Consider the following 25,240-nt stretch of genomic DNA (forward strand, 5'->3'; position numbering starts at 1 on the left):
TTTTTTAAAAATAATACTGCTAAATAAATAAAGTACAAAATTATGGAAAGAGAAAATTAAGCTCAACCAGTATTTTGTTCCTTAGCAAATGACTTACTTATCCAGTCCAGATACTTCTAATAATGTTCCTTTTTTATATTTAACAACTTCACTTGGGTTTATTGCACTGTTGATCCTGTTCGCTCCACACCACCCAGAATGTGGTGAGTTCTACTAAACTGCAGATCCTTATCTCAGAAAGAATTTTCTTCTACTATATCTCTAAATATTTTTTCCTCTTCCATTTTGTTTTCTTATCCTGACACACTAACTTTCTCCTTTTTTTTTAAATTCTTCTTGATACACTAATTCTCTGAACGCAGATATATTTTGTCTGTTCTCCATGTCTAATGTCACGTCACTAAATGTTTGCATGACTTCTTTCTCTTTCTGTTTTTGTTTTGGTCTATTTCTGCTTCAGAATCCTCCATTTTCAAACTATCAATTCAATGTTCTGGATCACCCTCCCTCCTTTTCCTATCCTACTTTTTTCTTTAATTCCTTTTTAAGTTCTGTGCATCATCAGTTCAGTAGAGTTCAGTCGCTCAGTTGTGTCCAATTCTCTGTTACCCCACGAACTGCAGCACGCCAGGACACCCTGTCAATTACCAACTCCCAGAACTTACTCAAACTCATGTCCATTGAGTCGGTGATGTCATCCAACCATCTCATCCTCTGTCATCCCCTTTTCCTCTCGCTTTCAATCTGTCCCAGCAACACGGACTTTTCAAAAGTCAGCTCTTTGCATCAGGTGGCCAAAGTGTTGGAGTTTCAGCTTCAGCATCAGTCCTTCCAATGAATATTCAGGACTGACTTCCTTTAGGATGGACAGGATGGATCTCCTTGCAGTCCAAGGGACTCTCAAGAGTCTTCTCCAACACCACAGTTCAAAAGCATCAATTCTACAGCACTCAGTTTTCTTTACAGTCCAACTTTCACATCCATACATGACTATTGGAAAAACCATAGCCTTGACTAGACGGACCTTTGTTGGCAAACTAATGTCTCTGTTTTTTAATATGCTGTCTAGGTTGGCCATAACTTTCCTTCCAAGGAGCATGGGTCTTTTAATCTCATGGTTGCAGCCACCATCTGCAGTGATTTTGGAGCCCCCCAAAATAAACTCTCTCACTGTTTTGTTTCCCCTATTTGCCATGAAGTGATCGGACTGGATGCCATGATCTTAGTTTTCTGAATGCTGAGCTTTAAGCCAACTTTTTCACTCTCATCTTTCACTTTCATCAAGAGGCCCTTAAGTTATTTCTGCCATAAGGGTGGTGTCATCTGCATATCTGAGGTTATTGATATTTCTCCCGAAAATCTTGATTCCAGTTTGTGCTTCATCCACCCCAGCATTTCTCATGATGTACTCTGCATATAAGTTAAATAAGCAGGGTGACAATATACAGCCTTGATGTTCTCCTTTCCTGATTTGAAACCAGTCTGTTGTTCCATGTCCAGTTCTAACTATTGCTTCTTGACCTGCAAACAGATTTCTCAGGAGGTAGGTAAGGTGGTCTGGTAATCCCATTTCTTTAAGAATCTTCCACAGTTTATTGTGATCCACACAGTCAAAGGCTTTGGCATAGTTAATAAAGCAGAAATAGATGCTTTTTCTGAAACTCTCTTGCTTTTTGATGATCCAACGGATCTCGGCAATTTGATCTCTGGTTCCTCTGCCTTTTCTAAATCCAGCTTGAACATCTGGAAGTTCACAGTTCACATACTGTTGAAGCCTGGCTTGGAGAATTTTGAGCATTACTTTGCTAGCGTGTGAGATGAGTGCAATTGTGAGGTAGTTTGAACATTCTTTGGCATTGCCTGTCTTTGGGATTGGAATGAAAATAGACCTTTTCCAGTCCTGTGGCCACTGCTCAGTTTTCCAAATTTGCTAGCATATTGAGTACAGCACTTTAGTATCAGCATCTTTTACGATTTGCAATAGCTCAACTGGAATTCCATTGCCTTCACTAGCTTTGTTTGTAGTGATGCTTCCTAAGGCCCACTTGACTTCACATTCCAGGATGTCTGACTCTAGGTAAGTGATCATACCATTGGGAGTTATCTGGGTCATGAAGATCTTTTTGTTATAGTTCTTCAATGTAACCTTACTACCTCAATATCTTCTACTTCTGTTAGGTCTGTATGATTTCTGTCCTTTATTGAGCCCATCTTTGCGTGAAATGTTCCCTTGGTATCTGTAATTTTCTTGAAGAGATCTCTATTCTTTCCCATTCTATTGTCTTCCTCTATTTCTGTGCATTGATCACTAAGGAAGGCTTTCTTATCTTTCCCTGCTATTCTTTGGAATTCTGCATTCAAATGGGTATATCTTTCCTTTTCTCCTTTGCTTCTCACGTCTTTTCTTTTCTCAGCTATTTGTAAGGCCTCCTCGGACAACCACTTTGCATTTTGGCATTTCCTTTTCTTGTCGATAGTCTTGATCACTGCCTCCTGTACAATGGCATGAGCCTCCGTTAATAGTTCTTCAGGCAGTCTATCAGATCTAATCCCTTGAATCTATTTGTCACTTCTACTGTATAATCGTTCGGGATTTGATTTACATCATACCTGAATGGTCTAATGATTTTCCCTACTTTCTTCAACTTATGTCTGAATTTGGCAATAAGGAGTTCATGATCTGAGCCATTGTCAGCCCCTGGTCTTGTTTTTGCTGACTGTATAGAGCTTCTCCATCTTTGGCTGCAAAGAATATAATTAGTCTGATTTCGGTATTGACCATCTAGTTATGTCCACGTGTAGAGTCTTCTCTTGTATTGTTGGAAGAGAGTGTTTGCTATGACCAATGCGTTCTCTTGGCAAAACTCTATTAGCCTTTGACTTGCTTCATTTTGTACTCCAAGGCCAAATTTGCCTGTTACTCCAGGTATCTCTTAACTTCCTACTTTTGCATTCCAGTCCCCTATAATGAAAAGGACATCTTTTTTGGGTGTTAGTTCTAGAAGGTCTTGTAGGTCTTCATAGAATCGTTCAACTTCATCTTCTTCAGCATTACTGGTTGGGGCATAGACTTGGATTACTGTGATATTGAATGATCTGCCTTGGAAACGATCAGAGATCATTCTGTGGTTATCGAGATTGCATCCAAGTACTGCATTTTGGACTCTCTTGTTGACTATGATGGCTATTCCATTTCTTCTAAGGGATTCTTGCCCATAGCAGTAGATACAATGGTAATCTGAGCTGAATTTACCCATTCCAGTCCATTTTAGTTTGCTGATTCCTAAAATATTGATGTTCACTCTTGTCATCTCCTGTTTGACCACTTCCAATTTGCCTTAATTCATGAACCTAACATTCCAGATTCCTATGCAATATTGCTCTTTACAGCATTGGATTTTACTTCCATCACCAGTCACATCCTCAACTGGGTGTTGCTTTTGCTTTGGCTCTGTCTCTTCTTTTTTCTGGAGTTATTTCTCCACTGATCTCCAGTAGCATATTGGGCACCTACCAACCCAGGGAGTTCATCTTTCAGTGTCCTATCTTTTTGCCTTTTCATACTGTTCATGGGGTTCTCAAGACAGGAATACTGAAGTGGTTTGCCATTCCCTTCTCCAGTGGACCACATTTTGCCAGAACTCTACATCATGACCCGTCTGTCTTAGGTAATCCTACATGGCATAGCTCATAGTTTTATTGAGTTAGACAAGGCTGTGGTCCATGTAATCAGATTGGTTAGTTTTTTGTGATTGTGTTTTTCATCCTGTCTGCCCTCTGATGGAGAAGGATAAAAAGCTTATGGAAGTTTCCTGATGGGAGAGACTCACTGAGGGGTAAACTGGGTCTTGTTCAAATGGGCAGGGCCATGCTCAGTAAGGGGCTTCCCTTGTAACTCACTTGGTAAAGAATCTGCCTGCAGTGCAGGAGACCTGGGTTTGATCCCTGGGTTGGGAAGATCCCCTGGAGAAGGAAATGGCAACCCACTCCAGTATCCTTGCCTGGAAAATCTCATGGACAGAGGAGCCTGGTGGGCTGCAGTACATGGGGTCGCAAAGAGTCGGGCATGACTGAGTGACTAACACTAACACATGCTCAGTAAACCATTAATCCAATTTTCTGTTGATGGGTGGGGCTGTGCTCCCTCCCTGTTGTTTGACCTGAGGTCAAACTATGGTGGAGGTAATGAAGATAATGGTGACCTCCTTCTAAAGGTCCCTGCAGACACTGCTGCGCTCAGTACACCCAACCCCGCAGCCACCTTCAACCCACCGCTCCCCTGGAGACTCCTGGACACTCAAGGGTATGTCTGGGTCAGTCTCTTGTGGGGTCCTGCTCGTTACTCCTGGTCCTGGTGCACACAAGGTTTTGTTTGTGCCCTCCAAGAGTCTGTATCCCAGTCCTGCATAAGTTCTGGAAGTACTATGGTGGGGTTAATGGCAACCTCCTCCAAGAAGGCTCATGCCATACCCAGGTCTAATGCACCCAGAGTCCCTGCCCCTGCAGCAGTCCACTGCTGACCCACACCTTCACAGGAGACACTCAAACACAGTTCTGGCTCCGTCTCTGTGGGGTCTCTGGGTCCTGGTGTGCACAAGGTTTGTTTGAGCCCTCCGAGCATCTCAGGTGGGTATGGGGTTTGATTTTAAATGCGATTTCGCCCCTCCTACCATCTTGCTGGGGCTTTTCCTTTCCTTTGGACGTGGTATCTTTGGTATCTTATTGGTATCTTATTGGTATCTTATTTGGTATCTTATTTTGGTGGGATCCAACATTCTCCTGTTGACGGTTGTTCAACAGCGAGTAATTTTGGGGCTCTCACAGGAGAAGGTGAGTGCATGTCCTTCTATTTTGCCATCTTAAGGGAGTGCATCATATTTCTAGATAATTTGTTTCTTTAACGTTGCCAGCTTCTTTCCATCTTATCTTCTGTAATATCTTTGGTTTCAAAGAGGTCTGTGCTTTCTTAAATATTTTAAGTTGTGAATAGTTAATAATAAAAAAAATCTTTTTATAGTCCTAGATCTTTTAAAATGTTCTCTTTATCTTCTACAGCTTTCATAGTACTCCTGCTGTCTCCTTCCATCTAAAAACATTTACAGACATCCCCTTCCTGTCTTCTGTGAAACCCTTCCCTTTCCCAAATCACCCTTAATAATCTTTGAATGAAGGCAGTTCTAACCAAGCCTTCATTTTGTCCCTTTTCTGTTTAACAAGACATTATTTGTATTGCTCCATTATCCAATGAATTGGAGAACTAGGAAGATATTATCTGATCAGCAACTTCCTTGCTTAAAGAAGAGGAGAAAGCTGAGATTGTACGTTTATACTCCTTGCCTTGTTTCTCATATTTTGTACTCATTTCTCTCTTTCTAGAAGAGTTAGTCATGTTGGAAAAAAGTCAGTTCAGACTAAAAATTTCATCAGAACCCTCAGATTTTAGACAACCCTATTCAACCTATGGAAAAGCATTTTTTTCTGCACATTTATTTGCTTTAATCGAACCCATCACTCTTGGTTGGGAATCTAAATTACACCAAAAGAAAATAAGATAGAGTACAGCTAAATAAGCTCCCTCCTAGCCTGGCATTCCTGCAGATATTTGATGAAGGAAGAGCTTGTAATTGCCAGCCTTCACCCCTTCACTTTAGGGCTAAGCTGTCTAATACAACAGCCTAAAGTCACAAGTAGCTAATTTAAATTAATTAAAATAATAAAAGACACTCAGTTTCTCAGCCACACTAACAAACTTCAAATGCCCTGTGTGGCTAGTGGCTACTGTATGGGAGGTCGGGGCAGATAAAGAATATCTTCATTACAATAGAAAGTTCTATTTGAGAGTGCTAGAAGTGGTTAAGAATTTCCTCTACAAACCATCCACCCCACTGTACTCCTTCTGCTGAATCCTAGAGCTCTCTCATTACACTGTCTCTGACCAAAATTCTCTGAAATTTGTGATACCATAATTCTTAGTTTCCAATGGAGATGGGAGTTTTTCATTTTATTTTACTCATTTAATATACACATGGAGAATACCATAAAAATGCTCTTATAAAATCTTCATTTTTAGAAATCCTCCATCAGTTTAACACTTTCGAGTTCCCTTAAGGACAATTTTTTCTTTAAACCATAGGTCAGAGTTGCCTAGCCTATGATTTTATGCAATACTGGCTAACTTACCACCGAGAATGGAAGGAGGGACATCAAAGTGGGTTATGTGATAGGTACAAGGTACTCAATTTGCTAAATGTATGAAAGTGTGTTTTAAGTCTGAAATTTGAAGAGAATTACCCACTGGGTTCACTATGAAATCTAGGTTTAACCAATCACCAATGACTGGTTAAGAATTAAGTAAAAAGTCTAAAACATTTAATCAGTGATGTCTTTCTAGGTTGATGTGCTAAGCAACATTCTCTGAAACATATTTAAATTGCTTTCAATTCATCATTTATTTATAGTGTCATTAACTTCCCATTTCCCATGTATCTACCAAGATGTTCTTAATTTTAATAAAAAGCTTTGCTGGAACTGAGATATCTTCTGTCAGGCGAGTGTATGCTCCTTGGTTCTTTGACTCCAAAGATTTGGAGTGACGGACATTAAAGCTACTTCAGCGTGTCACAGCTTTCGGGTCTTGAACAGACCATTTTATAGCTCTCAGGTCTCGAATGGACTGTGTCATAGCTCTTAGACAAATCAGTGTTACAGCTCACTGTTACAGCTCTATTTTATTTAGAAGATAGCAGGCCAATCCATCTTCAAGGCGTGAGGGCACGTTGATCCAAAGACGCGAAAAGAAGAACGCCCCAGTGTGCAGGGGAGAGAGAGAGAGAGACCTCTTTGGCTCCTCTTTTTAAATGTGTTTTTTCTTCCCCTGGCCTGCGCTATGCAAATTGGGCTTAGGCAGGAGCGCTGTTCTACCTGAAGTCCTCACTCTGGTCCTCGGACCCTCCTCTGTTCTATTTTTGCAGGCTTTTCCCTTCCTTGTCTTCCTTGTCTTTTAACCACTGCCATTTTGGACTCCTTTCCCCTATTCTACCTACCTAACACTTCTATCATTGGCATTCTTCTCTAGAAGTTCTAGTAAATCCCTCAAAAAAAAAAAACACAAAAAACAAAACACAACAACACAGAAAGTAGAAGTTGTCTGCCAAGGCTTGATAATTAACTTATGATAACTTCCAGTTTTCACCATTTCCATTTATAAATGCTTACTATCTGCTTAATAAACTGTTTTAGAATGTTCACGGTGGGCTACATTTAAGTTTACTGATGCATATAGTACTGGAATCTTTCCTCTTCTGTCTTTAGAGCATAGTGACATTTGCTTATTTCCCATCTTCTGGAACTTGGTCTGATAACAGTTTGAGTAAGACAAACAGCAGTTACAAAGTTCTTTCAAATCTCAGGGTACCAAGGGCATTAGCCTTAGAGAAAAAGCTTATATTTTCTTTGAGATTACTGGTTAATTAAGGCACCAAGAAGGGCACAGTGATAGATACTGTTGTAGTGTTTCCCAAACACGTTATCTGAGGAATGAATAGCTCAGGATCATTTGGGGAGCTTTGTAGGAAGTCCAAATTCCTAGGGACCCTCTATGAAGTAGAGGGAGGCAAAAAAAAAAAGTCTTCCAAAACAAAACAAAAAAGTCTCTCCAGGTAACTGAAATTCATCTAGATTTGAGAACCACTGATACAGTAAAATCAAGTCTGGGACACTCTTTTCAGCATTCAAACTGCCTTCATGATGGAAAGAGTCAAAAGGAACATGGTAAGCTCTGATCAATTGAAATTGATAAATATTATATCAAAGACACTGAATGGAGACCTTATCTCACTAGAGAGGCAAAGATATGGATGAGAAAAACCTCTGACCTCAAAAAAAACCCCAACACTTCAGAGGGAAAGATTTGTAAACTAAACACACAATTATAATGCTAGGAAATAGAGAAAAGAGATGTCAATATTTCTGACAGGAACTTAAGGCATGCATGGAAGACAAGATCAGTGATTTCAGTCTTACCTCATGAATGTGCATCTATCTGCCACGTGAAAGGTAAGATACATGAGAAAAGGGAAAGAAAAGGTCATTCTTAGCAAAGAATACATATAAAAGGGTGAGCGAAGAAGCACCACACTCTTGCAAAACCTGAAAAGATCAATTAGTCCTGAGTATAAGGGGAGAAACAAAAGAAAGATCTGCAACTGGGAAGACAGGCAGGAAATCTGTGAATAACTTTAAATGCTAAGTTGTGTGCAGTCTGGATGCCATTCTTCTGAATGACATGATTAGAGCTCTCAGTTTTAGAACATTAGTCTCGAAGAATGAGTGATGAAAATAGGGCTAAACTGAAAGTGGCAAGATGGTTCAGAGGCTATTGTAAATAGTTTGGGCAAGAGAAAAGAAAGATTTGAATAAAGCAGCGGCACCTGGGTTTAAGAGGAGGGACATGATTAGATATGTTTAGAAATTAGAAATAACATGACATTTGTTTAGTTTAAGTGTTCAGAGAGGCCCTTCTGGACCATCCTATCACGACATACCCTGCCTGAGCCATTACTCCTCCTCCAATCTAGTTCAGAGCAATCATCGAAACACATAATTATAATTATGCATCTATTTGATTATTTTCTGTCTCCCTCAATTGACTCTCAGTAGGGGCAATCTCCCTTTACTGATTTATTCATGTACATCAACATCCAGCACAGCAAAAAATGGCCCATGGTAGTTGTCAATAAACACTTCTTGGTTGAATAAAGGGAAGAGGAGTGAGGGAAAAAAAAGTAGATGTGAACCACCAGCTCTCTTGTTCAAGTGCCTGGGCAAATAACGACATTAGTCAGAATGCAGAACTATGGGAGGAGAAACAGGTCTGGGCAAGAGGACTGACTGAGGGGGAGAGATGGAGCAATCAATTAAGAGGCTACTGTACACAATTACAACATGACACCAGTCAAGAAGCAACGAGAAGCTGACCCAGGAGGATGGCGGCAGGAATGCAGAGGATTAGACAGATATGACAGGGGTTTTAGAAGCTATGAAATTTAGCAAGATTACACAGAGGAACAAGGGAAAAGGAGTATTATTCTGGAAGGTCAAACAGAAATAAATGACTTAAGCATGGTGGTATAGTTTATTGATGTGAGGTCAGCTAAAGCCACTTTTTGTTTTGGGAAGGGTGAATGTGGGCGGAAGCTGAGTTTGTTTCAGAAATACTGAGTTTCAAGTCCCAGAAAAACATCGAGGTAAAAATGTCAATCACATAGCTGGAAATACAGTTTACAAAATGTAAGAAAAGATATGGTTTGAGTTTCAAAGCACTTTAGGTCATTCCCTAAAGTGACAGTTAAAAGCTGAGCAGAAGAGATTCCAGAAAGAAGAGACATACATATGCATGTGATCCAACATATCAATAAAAATAATCAAAAGTCATGAAAACAAAATAGAAAAGAAAAAAAATTAACTGTTTCAGATTAAAGGAGACTGAAGAGGCATGATAACTAAAAGAAGAGCATAATTTTGGATGGGATGTTGGGCCAGAAAAAAAACTGTTATAAAAGGACATTATTGGGACAATGACAAAAATGAATAAAGCTGTTATTATCAATGTTATCCTGAACTTGACAAGTGTCCTGTGGTTGTATAAAAGAATATTCTTATTCTTAGAAAATAAACTGTGAAGATGTAAAAGTATATGATGCATTAAACTATGCAGAAAAAAAATTATGTGTGGGGGAAGAAGGGAGAGAAAGAGGAGAGAGACAGAGAATAAGAATAATAAAACAAATGTAGTTAAATGCTAGAAAGGGGCGTATCTAGATGAAAGACCCAGACGAGTTCTTTGCATCATTCTTGTAGCTTTTGTGCACAAACGAAATTTGAAATAAGTTAAAAAAGAATAAGGACTAAGATAGAATGCTAAAGCCCAGTTTTGATTTGATAACATCAACAGTGAATTGATCCTCTGAGAGTGATATCCATTGAAAGTTATTCTGGCTTAAGAAGAGAAGAGGTTTATGCTGCCAGGAATGGAAACAGCTTTCTCTATATCAATTGTTCCATTTACACAAGATATGCTGATAACTCTAGTCTATTACTGTATAAAGATGTTCTGTCCCACAGACTAACAATACTGGCACCCATCATTAATTTTCCTGATGCAGTTTTTTCTGTTTTTTGGCTACAGAAGCCACCCAGTAATTCTTCGAGAAAAAACAGACCGACAGAAAACAATATCTAATTGTTTTGTGCATGTGTGTGTTTTGACTCGCTGCACGAAAATACTCAAGATGTACTCTTTTGAGGAGGAGAATAGGTATATCACTTTAGAACCTGTAGTACCCTTTAAGCCCAATTATAAGCAACAAAGTATCCATGAGTGGCTACAGGACCCCCTGGGCCATTGTTTCTGGTGGGACAAGGAATTTCAGATCAGACCAATACTTTATAAAGAAAAAGAAAGATAGATGAGAGGTGGATAAAACAAAATCCATACACTGTGATCTGAATATGGGTGTTTCTCATCAGGTCTTTTCAAAGCCTTGTGTCTAGACCAAGAAGGAAGAAATAGTTTTCATCTCAGCAATAAATTTCTTAATGCTTTCATGTACATGACATTCTATACTACTAATTCCAAAGCCTTTACTAGGAAAGGAATAGTCACTTGTGGTAACTTAGGATGTAATGAAACCAGTTTAGAATATCCTATACAAGTGGCCAAATATATGTCAGATGGAACAGCAGCTTAAAAGCCGAAAGAAAAGTGAGAACATGGAGCTTGACTGTTTCAATATAAATGAAACAAACCAATGGGCAAACAGAACATTTCAAAAAATAAGAGAACTCAAGTAATTAAACATAATTTTATAAACTCTGAAAAATCATCAGAGTAGCTTACAGTTAAAGAGAGCACTTTGCAAATTCTCAAAGAAAAAATACTAAAAATTGTTTAAGAAGCATGAATTTATTATATATTCTTTCTTTCATACAGAAATATGTCAAAAGAGTAACTTAATATATAGGGATTGAGAATCAAGAATTTCTGCATTCAAATAACAATTATGATGTGACTTATACTATGTAACCGTGAAAACTAAGGATAATGTGAATAAAATTACCACAGAATTTATTAAGTAAACAAAGTTTAAACACAGTATAATTTTTATTTCAAATGTCAACATCCTTTATCCCATCTCAAATGACACTAACATTTGTGTGCCTGCTGAAGGAGCAAGGCAAGATTAAAAAACAAACAAAGATAAAACAATATAAGAATACGACAACAGGCAGAATAAAGGCATGTCAAAACTGTTCTACTCTTGGGGATAAAGCACTGAATGGAAATTTAGGACAGCTGGCTGCTATATCAAGCTTTAAATTAGCCCAATATAACATATGACTCTCTTAATCTACTCACTAGATCTCCTATTCTCTCTTATCTTCTGTCATCTATAAGTAAAAAATAAGGACAAAATTCTACTATCACCAGAGAAGTTGTAGGGATTGAAATCATAATGTCAAGTAATATTAATTTAACAATACCTACAAACTGAAAAAAAAAAATCCAAATACATCAAACCATAGCTAAAAAAAAACTAAAATAATTATAACTGAAAAAGAAAGACTATTAAAATTAACTCTGGAGAAGGCACTGGCAACCCACTGCAGTACTCTTGCCTGGAAAATCCCAGGGATGGGGAGCCTGGTTGGCGGCCGTCTATGGGATCACTAAGAGACAGACACGACTGAGTGACCTCACTTTCACGCACTGGAGACAGAAATGGCAACCCACTCCAGTGTTCTTGCCTGGAGAATCCCAGGGATGGGGGAGCCTGGTGGGCTGCTGTCTATGGGGTCGCACAGAGTCGGACACAACCGAAGTGACTTGGCAGCAGCAGCTGGATTATAAACTTAAGCTAAGATTCAAACACAGGCCTCTCCTGTAGGATCCCACAGATGTTAACAGTGTATTCAAATTTATTCTGTTCACACTGATTGAGTTTAAAATTTTCCCCTTGGGGCAGAAAGAGTCCTCATGGTGCTTACAGAGATTCAAAGCAACAGAAGGAGAGGTAAATAACTATTCCTGCTCATGAAAGCTGGGCATTTGTTACTTATTAAATAAATTATTTAACTTGAATTGGGACATATACAGGTCTTTTCTATGCCTGAGAAAAGTCCGATTTGTTTTTGTAGAAAATTAAAGTCTTGAGCAAAAAGCCTTTTTCATTCATGTTTGAAAGTGGCATACCACTTCCTTACATTTCTCTTTATAATAACACAGGTTGTTTAATCATTAAATGAAGCATTTGATAAAGTAAAACTTTCAACAAAATAAAAAAGTTGCGATTAGTTATACTTGACTAGAAAATTGTGTATAGACATGTCTCAGGCTTTACTTAAGCACAATTCAGGGAAATCACAGTGCATGTAAAGAATGAAACACATTTGTTTATTCTGATTTTGACACAAAGGAAGCCAGAGTAAAAACTCAACCTCTGAAAAATAAAACAAATATTTTTCCTGGGGTTTCAACATATACAAAACATATACATGATACTCCCAAAATATTCCGAGGCCAACTATACTCAAAAGAACTTCAGTGGATATTTAAATATATATAGAGAGAGTATCTTTTTCAAATATTGTGTTAAACACTAGGTTTTTATTTAAAAAAAAAACAGGAAAAGTGAACTATGGAGATTTATAAGATACAAAAATAGCTTGGGTTCACCATTTCTTCTACATGGTAACTTAATCAGTGTATTAACTCTTTCGAGCTGTTGTTACAGATAATTTCAGGATTAAAATGGACTTCAGGGACTTTCCTGGTGGCCCAGTGGTTAAGAATCTACCCTGCAATGCAGAGGACATGGGTTTGATCCCTGGTCAATAAACTAAGATCCCACGTGTTGCTAAGCAACTAAGCCTGCACACTGCAACTACAGAGTCCATGTGCCTCAGTGAAAAAATCCTGTGCCAAAACTAAGACCTGATGCAGCCAAATCAATAAATACATACTTAGAAAAGGAGGGAGAGAGAGAGAGAGAGAGAGAGAGAGACTTTAAAATCATCAAGCTACCCACTTGATACTTCAATCCTTATAAACACAATCCTACTGAATGCTTAGCCAGTTGATGCCTGCACATTTCTGCTGATGGAGAACACACTCAATGCCAAGACATTTTGAAAAGCCCTGTCAGAAAGCTTGGGCTTCCCTGGTAGCTCAGTTGGTAAAGAATCTGCCTGCAATGCAGGAGACCCTGGTTCGATTCCAGGATCAGGAAGATTTGCTAGAGAAGGGATAGGCTGCCCATTCCAGTATTCTTGGGCTTCCGTGGCAGCTCAACTGGTAAAGAATCTGCCTGCAATGCGGGAGACCTGGGTTCGATCCCTGGGTTGGGAAGGTCCCCTGGAGAAGGGAAAGGCTACCCACTCCAGTATTCTGGCCTGGAGAATTCCAGGACTGTATAGTCTATGGGGTCACAAAGAGTCGGACACGGCTGAGAGACTTTCACTTTCACTTTCATCAGAGAGCTTATCTTGACTCTTTTTTGTAATGCCTACTCAGTTGTTCCAATTCTACTACTTTAGACCTTACCAAGTAAGAAGAGTACCCTTCAAATATTTGTAGACGGTTATAATCTGGGCACTAACAGGATGTTTTCTAATCTTTTGAGTAGGTTTGGTCAATTTCCTCTTAAGACCTTTGGTTTAGAGCTTGGGTGCCCAGACCCAGGGTGATTCTATAAACAAGATAATTCCTGATCACATTCTAGATATAACTTCTATTACCATAGAATAGTATCTCCATATGAAAATCTTCCAAGTTGTCTTTGTATTTTATTCTAAGCTGATACAGAAATATTAATATCTCCTTTTTTATATATTTTTATTTTTTAAATTATGGAGGTATGATAACACATTTACAGGAGACCTGGAAAATTATGAACAAGGTTCATACAGTTCATACAGAACAAGGTTACATACAGTCCCACTATTTAATATCTCCTTTTAATGCACTTTCATTTTATTGAGCTTTGCACATGCTGAACTTTTTTGTTTCCTCTTACAAACTGAAGGTTTGGGGCACCAAGCAAGTACACCAGTGCCATTTTTCCAGTATCTGCTTACTTTCATATTGGTGTCACATTTTGGAAATTTCTCATAATATTTTAAACTTATTATTATTATATTTATTATAGTGATCTGGGATCAGTGATTTTTTGTTACTACTGTAATTGTTTGGGGGCTCCAGAAATCTTGCCTATATAAGATAACAAACTATTTATAATATTCTCTGAACTATCTTCCTGTTATTAGCTTAGTACTACTTTCATCACTCATTCTTCCAGGGTAGTTATTCTAGAACTGGGGACTCTGATCATGTTATTCAACAGGATGGCATACAGACTGCACAGCTTAGTACTTAAAGTCACTCACAGACTCTCTGCCTATCTTCTCAGGCTCTCTCCCTCTCCTTGGGCCTCCCTATTCCCTGAGACACAACGATACTGAAATTACCCCTACAATGGCCTCCAAAGTGTTCAAGTGAAAGGAAGAGGCACACATTTCTCATTTTAAATCAAAAGCTAGAAATGATTATGCTTAGAGGCACATTGAAAATTTATATAGGTTGAAAGTTGATATAGGCAGAAAGTTAGGCCTCTTGTGCGGAAGAGTTAGCCAAGTTGCGGATATAAAGGAAAAGTTCTTGGAAGGAAATTAAAAGTGTGTCTCCAGTGAACACAAAAATGATAAGAAAGTAAAACAGGCTTACTGCTGATATGAAGCAAGTTTTAGTGGTCTAGAGAGATGATCAAACCAGCCACCATGTTCCCTTAAGCCAAAGCCTAGTACAGAGCAAGGCCTTAAGTCTCTGATTTTTGGAAAGCTGAGAGAGGTAAGGAAGCTGCAGAAGAAAAGTCTGAAGCTTGAAGAGGCTGGTTCACGGGATCATGAAATTTAAGGAAAGAAGTCATCTCCATAACATAAAAGTGAAAGGCAAACCAGCAAGTGATGATGCAAAAGCCGTAGCAAGTTATCCAGATGATCTAGCTAAGATAATTAATGAAAGTGGCTACACTAAACATAGATTATCAGTGTAGATGGAATAGCTTTCTATTGGAAGAAGATGCCACCTATGACCTTCATAGCTAGAGAGGAGAAGTCAATGCCTAGTTTCAAAGTTTCAAAGAACAATCTGACTCTCTTGTTAGGGGCTAATGAAGCTGTCGACTTTAAGGTGATAATAATACTCATTTACTGTTCTGAAAATCCTAGGTGGTCTAAGAATTGTGCTAAATCTACTCTACTTGTACTCTATAAGTGGAACAGCAGAGTCTGGAGGACCCTGATCTGTTTATAACAAGGCTCACTGAATATTTTAAGCCTACTGCTGAGAATGACTGCTTGGAAAAAAAAAAAAAAAACCTTTTCAAAATATTACTACTCAATGACAATGTATTTAGTTAACCAACAGTTCTAATGACAGATGCACAATGACATGAATGCTGTTTTCATATCTGCTAACACATAACTGATTCTATAGTCCATGGGTCAAGGAGTTATTTCAACTTCCAAGTCTTTCATGGTAAAACAATCATCTACTGATGATTAGCAATTTCACTCTTAGGTGTTTATACGAGAGAAACAGAAACATACACCCACAAAAAGACTTGTATACAAACATTCATTTTTTTCATGGGGAAAAAAAACAAACGTCCACTGAGAGGTGAATGAATAAACAAACTTGTGTATATTCATGCCCAGCAAGTTAAGAAATGAACTACAGGAATAACATAAAATGGATGAAAACATATAATGTTGAGTGAAAGAACACGGACATAAAAGGGTACACACTGCACAATTCCATTTCTTTTCAGTTCATGAAGAACAAAACTAAACTATGGTGAGAGAAATCACAAAGTGTTCAGCTCCTGATGGGTGGCGGCTGAGACTGACCAAAGGGACATAAGGAAACTCCTTAGGGTGACTACACTGTTCTCTGTCTTGTTTCAATGTATACAATGATCACATATGTAAATTATTACATGTACATAATACTTAAATGAAAATTAAGCTTCTATTAAAAAGATATATTCTAAAAGAAAGAGTAATAGGAACAAAAATCAAAGTTTCAATGCCTCTGTTTTCAGGATGCTTACCTGTCTAAGAGCTGATCATGTTTTTCTAGAGCATTCTTTTCAGCCATCACTGCTCGGTCCTTTTCAGCCACAGCATTATCCCTTGCTTCTCGGAGGTTTCTAAAATTTAAATATATATTTCAGTTATTTCAAACACACAGTATCCATCGTCTAAAGACTCATAAATGGAGTCGGACTAACTGATAATCTTAGGGATGCCCTAGGGGTTGGGTGATCCACAGTGCAAGTAACATGAATACACCTGGCTTGGTGAGTTTCTCTAACAGCACACAGCGGCACAGGTACAAATAAGCTCTAATCTTTAAGTGTCATGCTACCTTTCGCCACAATTTTTCTCAACATGGTTGAAGACAGGCTGGCTGGTTTGTATATATAGCAACTCATTTAACCCTGCCATAATGTAACGCTGCTGCTGCTGCTAGGTCACTTCAGTTGTGTCCGCCTCTTAGTGAACCCATGGACAGCAGCCTACCAGGCTCCTCTGTCCATGGGATTTTCCAGGCAAGAGTACTGGAGTAGCGTGATAGTGCCTTCTCTGCATAATGTAATGAGGTAGGTATAACTACCAAGATATTATCCACAAGAAAGCTGAGGTTTTGAGAAGCTAGTAAATATAAAATACAATTTCACAGTGAGAGATGTAGATATAGAGATATGATATAGAGATTAAAAAAATCCAAATGGAAATGAAGTTTGGTATATGAGCAAGAGAACTGATGAACTGATGGATCCTGGGTCTCACTTGGAGAGGAAAGGAAGAGAACACGGCAGGACTGAGATTAGAAGGCAAGGGACAAAGGACTTGAGGTCCTGATAAGATAACCCAAAGATTACCTAGAAGTGGTTGTGCAGGCAGGACGGAAGACCAGAAACTGCTGTCAAAGGATGGTGATTCAGAGGTAGAGTAGTGCCTTCAGCCTTGGAATTTTAGTTCATAAAATGGAGGGTGTGACATAAGAATAGCTAAATGAAGCAGAGCTGAGATGAAGGTCAATGTTCATGCAGGGCTCAAGGAAGTATGAGGCCACAGTATTAGTCACTCACTTACAGTGCCAATGATAACAGGAAGTGAAATTGACAAAAAGATACACTGAGTGACAGTTAAGGGGAATGTCCAAAAGGTGGAAGATAACAACAGTGAGAAATTAGGAGTGATACAACCAGATCAGTTCAGTCACTTCAGTTGCTCATTCATGCCCAACTCTGCGACCCCATCGACTGCAGCACGCCAGGATTCCCTCCATCACCAACTCCCATAGCCTACACACACTCATGTCCATCGAGTCGTTGATGCTATCCAACCATCTCATCCTCTGTTGTTCCCTTCTCCTCCTGCTCTCAGTCTTTCCCAGCATCAGGGTCTTTTCATATGAGTCACTTCTTTGCATCAGGTAGCCAAGGTATGGGAGTTTCAGCTTCATCATCAATCCTTCCTGAAATTCAGATTAAGGACTGATTTCCTTCAGGATGGACTGGTTGGATGTCCTTGCAGTCCAAAGGACTCTCAAGAGTCTTCTTCAACACCACAGTTCAAAAGCATCAGTTCTTCAGTGTTCAGCTTTCTTTATGGTGCAACTCTCACATCCATACATGATTATTGGAAAAACCGTAGCCTTGACTAGACGGACCTTTGTTGGCAAAGGAATGTCTCTGCTTTTTAATATGCTGTCTAGGTTGGTATAACTTTTCTTCCAAGGAGTAAGCGTCTTTTAATTTCATGGCTGCAGTCACCATCTGCTGTGATTTTGGAGCTCAAAAAAATAAAGTCTGCCACTGTTTCCACTGTTTCCCCATCTAGTGGCAATGAAGTGATGGGACCAGATGCCATGATCTTAGTTTTCTGAATGTCGAGCTTTAAGCCAACTTTTTTACTCTCCTCTTTCACTGTCATCAAGAGGCCCTTTAGCTCTTCTTCACTTTCTGCCATAAGGGTGGTGTCATTTACATATCTGTGGTTATTGATATTTCTCCCGGAAATCTTGGTTCCAGCTTGTGCTTCATCCAGCCCAGCGTTTCTCATGATGTACTCTGCATATAAGTTAAACAAGCAGGGTGACAATATACAGCCTTGACATATTCCTTTTCCCATTTGGAACCAGTCTGTTGTTCCATGTCCAGTTTTAACTGTTGCTTCCTGACCTGTATACAGGTTTCTCTGGAGGCAGGTAAGGTGGTCTGGTATTCCCATCTCTTTCAGAATTTTCCACAGTTTATTGCGATCCACACAGTCAAAGGCTTTGGCATAGTCAATAAAACAGAAATAGATGTTTTTCTGGAACTCTCTTGTTTTTTCAATGATCCAAAGGATGTTGGCAAGTTGATCTCTGGTTCCTCTGCCTTTTCTAAAACCAGCTTGAACATCTGGAAGCTCACGGTACATGTATTGCTGAAGCCTGGCTTGGAGAATTTTGAGCATTACTTTGCTAGCGTGTGAGATGAGTGCAATTGTGCGGTAGTTTGAGCATTCCTTGGGATTGCCTTTCTCTGGGATTGGAATGAAAACTGACCTTTTCCAGTCCTGTGGCCACTGCTGAGGTTTCCAAATTTGCTGGCATATTGAGTGCAACACTTTCACAGCATCATCTTTTAGGATGTGAAATAGTTCAATTGGAACTCCATCACCTCCACTAGCTTTGTTCATAATGCTTCCTAAGGCTCACTTGACTTTGTATTCCAGGATGTCTGGCTCTAGTTGAGTGATCATACCATCATGATTATCTGGGTCATGAAGATCTTTTTTATACAGTTCTTCTGTGTATTCTTGCCACTTCTTCTTAATATCTTTTGCTTTTGTTAGGTCCATACCATTTTCGTCCTTTATTGAGCCCATCTTTGTAGGAAATGTTCCCTTGGTATCTGTAATTTTCTTGAAGAGATCTCTAGTCTTTCCCATTCTATTGTTTTCCTCTATTTTTTTGCACTGATCACTGAGGAAAGCTTTCTTATTTCTCCTTGCTATTTTTAGAACTTTGCATTCAAATGGGTATATCTTTTTTTTTTCTCCTTTCATTTTGCTTCTCTTCTTTTCACAGCTACTTGTAAGGTCTCCTCAGACAGCCATTTTGCTTTTTTGCATTTCTTTTTCTTGGGGATGGTCTTGATCCCTGTCTCCTGTAATGTCACGAACCTCCATCTATAGTTCATCAGACACTCTATCAGATCTAGTCCCTTAAATCTATTTCTCACTTCCACTGTATAATCATTACAGATTTGATTTAGGTCATACCTGAATGGTCTAGTGGTTTTCCCTACTTTCTTCAATTTCAGTCTGAATTTGGCAATAAGGAGTTCATGATCTGAGCCACAGTCAGCTCCAGGTCTTGTTTTTGCTTCTCCATCTTTGGCTGCAAAGAATATAATCAGTCTGATTTCAGTGTTGACCATTTGGTGATGTCCACGTGTAGAGTCATCTCTTGTGCTGTTGGAAGAGGGTGTTTGCTATGACCAGTGTATTCTCTTGGCAAAACTCTATTAGCCTTTTGCCCTGCTTCATTCTGTACTCCAAGGCCAAATTTGCCTGTTTTTCCAGGTGCTTCCTGACTTCCTACTTTTGCATTCCACTCCCCTATAATGAAAAGGACATCTTTTTTGGGTGTTAGTTCTAAAAGGTCTTGTAGGTCTTCATAGAACAGTTCAACTTCATCTTCTTCATCCTTACTGATCGGGGCATAGGCTTGGATTACCGTGATATTGAATGGTTTGCCTTGGAAACGAACAGAGATTATTCTGTCATTTTCGAGACTGCATCCAAGTACTGCATTGTGGATTCTCTTGTTGACATGATAGCTACTCCATTTCGTCTAAGGGATTCCTGCCCACAGTAGTAGATATAATGGTCATCTGAGTTAAATTCACCCATTCTAGACCATTTTAGTTTGCTGATTCCTAAAATGTTGATGTTCACTCTTGTCATCTCCTGTTTGACCACTTCCAATTTGCTTTGATTCATGAACCTAACATTCCAGGTTCCTATGCAATATTGCTCTTTACAGCATTGGATCTTGCTTCCATCACCAGTCACATCCACAACTGGGTGTTGTTTTTGCCTTGGCTCTGTCCTTCATTCTTTCTGGAGTTCTTTCTCCACTGATCTCTAGTAGCATATTGTGCACCTACCAACATGGGGAGTTCATCTTTCAGTGTCCTATCTTTTTGCCTTTTCATACTGTTCATGAACAGTATACAGCCAGATAGGGGCCTTCAAAAATCAAATCCTATTTGGTTTTTTATCACAGTAGACGTTTGGATCAAGAAAAATACCAACAGTAAGTTTCTTTCAGAGTCATTCAATTTTTTAAAAAAATCCTCTTCTCTAATAGAGCTATAACATTAGTAAATTTGGCATATAATGTAAATGATTGTGTTCACTTAATCCCTAGAAATCCTTGGTGTTGTATTTTCTAGTCTACGGTTGAGTAAATTGTTTAGAGGGTTTAAATCCCTGGGTCCAAGTAGGAGTTTTAGTGTTAAAGCCATAATTTGAGTTCAGCTGTGTTTTATTCCAAAGTGAGTATTTTCTACATTATATCACCTATCTCCCATAAAGAACAGGACTGGATATCAGAATTTGGTTTTTATTACTGATGGAGAATGTCAGGAGGGAGCCATGAAAACCCACACAATTTGAATAAATCTATCTAATAACTATTAGACAGAAATGTTTAGGGGTCATATTTGTTGTGCCAGTGGCTTGATGTCATCTTTTGTACAGTGATGCTAACAAGAAATTTAAAATTTAGAAAGTGTCAACAAAGAGAGATTCATTAGTAAAATAGCTTATGAGCCAGAAATAAAATAATTAAAAAAAAACTGGAGTATAGACAACTCTTACTAAATAGAAAATAACTTCTGCATACTATTATCTAAGTGGAGGTACCTTTTAAAATATACATCACAAAATGGCATGTCATTATTTTCTGGTATCATTTTGATTGCAAAGACCTTCAAAAATATTCAATTATTATCAAATTAACTGAGATACAAAATTTTTAATTTTATAGATAGAATGATATCCTCAGAATATATTAAACACACATATTTTTCATCACTAAATGATCTACATATTTTAGTTATTCTGTCATTATGAGATTTACATTATATGATTATCTCAATGCAAATAGATGTTAAGTGAAAAACAATTCTTAGAAAAATTGTGAATATATTATATACTTGTTTTTATGACCCACGCTCTTTCAAACTCTGGCTGGTTTGACAAAACACCAGAAGGCTTGATTCCTGACACAGGTAAACCGTAATCCAAAACTGGTTGCAATTTTCATTTCTCAAATACTATATAGTTTTTTTATCCTAGAAGTTATTTCAGTTGCAAAATTTCAAGTAGATACATTTACAGTACTAATTAATCATAAAAGCTTAGTTGGTAGGTACAAAAGCTCCAGTCTCTATAAACTGCAGAAATGGGCATTAGAAATAAAAGCAAACCTAATAATTAGATTTACCATAGTGATCACTTGAAATATATAGAAATATGGAATCACTATGGGCATCCCTGGTGGCTTAGACTGTAAAGAATTCGCCTGTAACACAGGAGACTGAGGTTTGATCTCTGGGTCAGGAAGATCTCCTGGAGAAGGGAATGGCAATCCACTCTGGCATTCTTGCCTGGAGAATCCCAAGGACAGAGGAGCCTGGTGGGCTATAGTACACAGGGTTGCAAAGAGTTGGATATGATTGAGCAACTAAGCACGCATGCATGCATGGAATCCCTAAGCTGTGTAACAGGAACTAACATAGTATTATAGGTCATTACACCACAGAAACAAACAAGCCAACAAACTTATAGGAAAAAAAAGATCAGGGTACATGAGTTGGGGCAGGGGGAGTGGTAGGAGGAGGGGAAATTGGATGAAAGTGGCCAAATGGTACAAACTTCCAGTTATAAGGTAAATAAGTACTAGTAATGTGCCTACATGCTAAGTTGCTTCAGTCATGTCCAACTCTTTGAGATCCCATGGACTGTAATCTGCCAGGCTCCTCTGTCCATGGGATTCTCCAGGTAAGAACACTGGAGTGGGTTGCCATGCCCTTCTTCAGGGGATTTTCCCAACCCAGGGATCAAACTTGCATCTCTGTAATGTACAACATGATAAATATAATTAGCACTGTTGTACGTTACATATAAAAGTTAAGAGAATAAATCCTAAGAGTTCTCATCAGTTCAGTTGCTCAGTTGTGTCTGACTCTTTGCGACCCCATGGACTGCAGTACATCAGGCTTTCCTGTCCATCACCAACTCATGGAGCTTACTCAAACTCATGTCCATTGAGTCGGTGATGCCATTTCTTTAATTTTCTATCTATGTGAAATGATGGGTGTTCACTTAACTTCATGTGGTCATCTCTTCATGATGTATAAAAGTCAAATCATTATGCTATATACCTTAACGTTATACAGTGCTGTGTCGATTATATCTCAGTAAAACTGGAAGAGAAAGAAAGTCTGTATCATCCAACTAATTATCATTGAAGTGAAGTGAAGTGAAAGTCACTCAGTTGTGGCCGACTCTTTGCGACTCCACGGACTATACAGTCCATGGATTTCTCCAGGCCAGAATACTGGAGTGGTAGCTGTTCCCTTCTCCAAGGGATCTTCCCAACCCGGGGATCAAACCCAGCTCTCTTTCACTACAGGAGGTTTCTTTACCAGCTGAGCCACCAGGGAAACTGACTATCATTAGTGCTATATTAATGCATAAACAAGTTCTATGGCCACAAAGAAGAGGAGTTGTTTATTTTTAACCAGAGGAACAGATGAGCGAATGAAAGACATTTCAGTTGGCCGTTGAAGGACCAATAAATAAAGTTAACTCAAAAAAAGAAAAAGAAAATGAATGGGAGAAAGTGCTTGAAACTCAAGTTTCTACCAACGAGTCTTCCCACAGGTATCTGCTGGTAAGATTTCTGTGTAAACCGGTCTTATCAGGTACCATGCCTTCCATATCCTGCCACAAGCTGCACACTTCAGTAAGAAATAGCACAATTCCTTTTAACATAAAGATTAGAGATACTTCCTTTAATGTTATGAATTGACATTTAATGTTTTAGTCCGGGAGAGAAACTGGAATTCTTCCACTGACAATAACAGTAACAGCAAACATAGAGTGCTCATGCTGTACCAGGAACTCTGTCAGGCACTGTACACATATTCATAATAACGCATCTAACCTTCGCAACAACCCCACAAGGTTGTATCATTATCTCCATAATACAAAGGACAAGACTGAAACACAGAGAAGTTAAGTATGTGCCTACAACAGTCACATGGTAAATAAACTCTGGAGCCAAATTCGAACCCAAACCGTATGGTGCTCGGGTCCATGCTCTTCACCACACTAGGCCGCCTCTCTGAAGAGTACCCTTGTCTCAGAGATCTTCTCTTTGGGAAATCTTGTCATTGTGAGATTTATATTATATGATTATCTCCTAATGCAAAAATATGTTAAGTCAAAAACAATTCTTAGAATAATTGTGACTATATTATACATTTGTGTTTATGGTCCATGTTCTTGCAAACTCAAACTGGTCTGATGAAACACCAGATGGATTGATTCCTGTCACAGCTGAGACCATAACTGCCATGTAACTAATAAACTATCCACTTGAAAATGTTAAATGTATTAGAAAATGTAAAAGAAATACAATTACAGAACAAATAGCAGGAACTCAAATGTTCTTCAAAAGACAAACTTGAAAAATTAAGAGCATGAACAAGCTAATGGAGTTAAAATTTTCAAAGTTCAAACTGAGTATATATAATCAAATATAATAACAGAGAAAGATGTTGGAAGGTGGCCAACATTATAGCAAATGTTTTAAATTACACAAATTCAAATATTTCATCCTTAGAAATGCTTTTTAGAAAGCTAGCATTTGATTCCTAAACTGTTTTTCATAATTCTTTCATGTTGCTTCCTACTAACTCCATCTTCCATACACATATGCTTATCTCTTCCCATCATTCTATATTTGCATGTGGGAGGTCGATTAAGAGGAAAGGTAGTAGAAAAGGGAAAAGAAATCTTATCAATTCCATGCAAAATGCAAAAAAAAAGCAAATAGCCTAATATTATCATTCATGTTCAAATAATATACCTTTCAACTTAGGTGCTTTTTGAGTGAAAGAAGGTGCTGTTAATAATTATGCCAGGGACTTCCCTGATGGTCCAGTGGTTAAGAATCTGCCTGCCAATGCACAGGATGTGGGTTCGATCCCTGGATGAGGAACTAAGATCCCATATGCCACAGAGCAACTAAGTCCATGTGCCGCAACAACTGTGTCTGCATGCTCTAGAGTCTAAGCTCCACAACAAGAGAAGCCTGGGCACCACAGCAAAGACCCAGCATAGCCAAAAACAAAAAAAATATGATTATGCTAAAGAAATAGGCATCAACCAGGACTTCTATGGAAAAAAAACTGGAAGATATCACTTAAATTATAACATTCAAACAATAAACTTTAAGAGTTAAGTTCTTAACTATTTCTCCAACAAAATAATTTAACTGTTACAACAAAATAGATATATTTCATATGCAACCTAGTGTATTTGGGCAGAGATGACTTCCAACATGTAAGTTTATCCAAAAGTATGGGCTTTTGTGGCTTCTATGGCTCAGTGGTAAAGGACCCTCCTGCCAGTGCTAGAGACATGGGTTTGATCCCTGGTCTGGGAAGATTTCTTGGAGAAGGAAATGGCAACCCACTTCAGGGTTCTTTTTTTTTTTAATTATTATTTTAAATTAGAAGATAATTGCTTTACAATACTATGTTGGTTTCTGCCACACATCAACATGAATCAGCCATAGGCATACATATGTCCCCTCTCTCTTGAATCTCTCTCCCACTCCCAACCCTATCCTACCCCTCTATGTAGTCACTTGGGGAGCACTCTAGCAGTCTTGCCTGGGAAATCCCATGGACAAAGGAGCCTGGCAGGCTACAGACCATGAGGATGGAAAAGAGTTGGACATGACCTAATGACTGAATAACAATAATAATCTCACAACTGAAATCTGCAAACCTCAGTACAAAACATACAATAATACTAGAGTTTTGTA

The 25,240-nt window shown here is 38.6% G+C and overlaps 1 protein-coding gene across 2 annotated transcripts in view; it reads right to left on the reverse strand.

Moving 5' to 3' along the window:
- Positions 1–25,240, reverse strand: part of PIBF1 (progesterone immunomodulatory binding factor 1) — a 230,739-nt gene that overhangs the window by 139,592 nt on the left and 65,907 nt on the right. For both annotated transcript variants that reach the window (XM_020902643.2, XM_020902642.2), the window contains exon 10: positions 16,167–16,265. In XM_020902643.2, coding sequence (XP_020758302.2) covers positions 16,167–16,265 — 99 coding nt within the window. The remainder of the gene's footprint in view (positions 1–16,166; positions 16,266–25,240) is intronic.

The sequence above is a fragment of the Odocoileus virginianus genome, chromosome 8, assembly GCF_023699985.2.
Source record: "Odocoileus virginianus isolate 20LAN1187 ecotype Illinois chromosome 8, Ovbor_1.2, whole genome shotgun sequence".
Taxonomy (NCBI): Eukaryota; Metazoa; Chordata; class Mammalia; order Artiodactyla; family Cervidae; genus Odocoileus; species Odocoileus virginianus.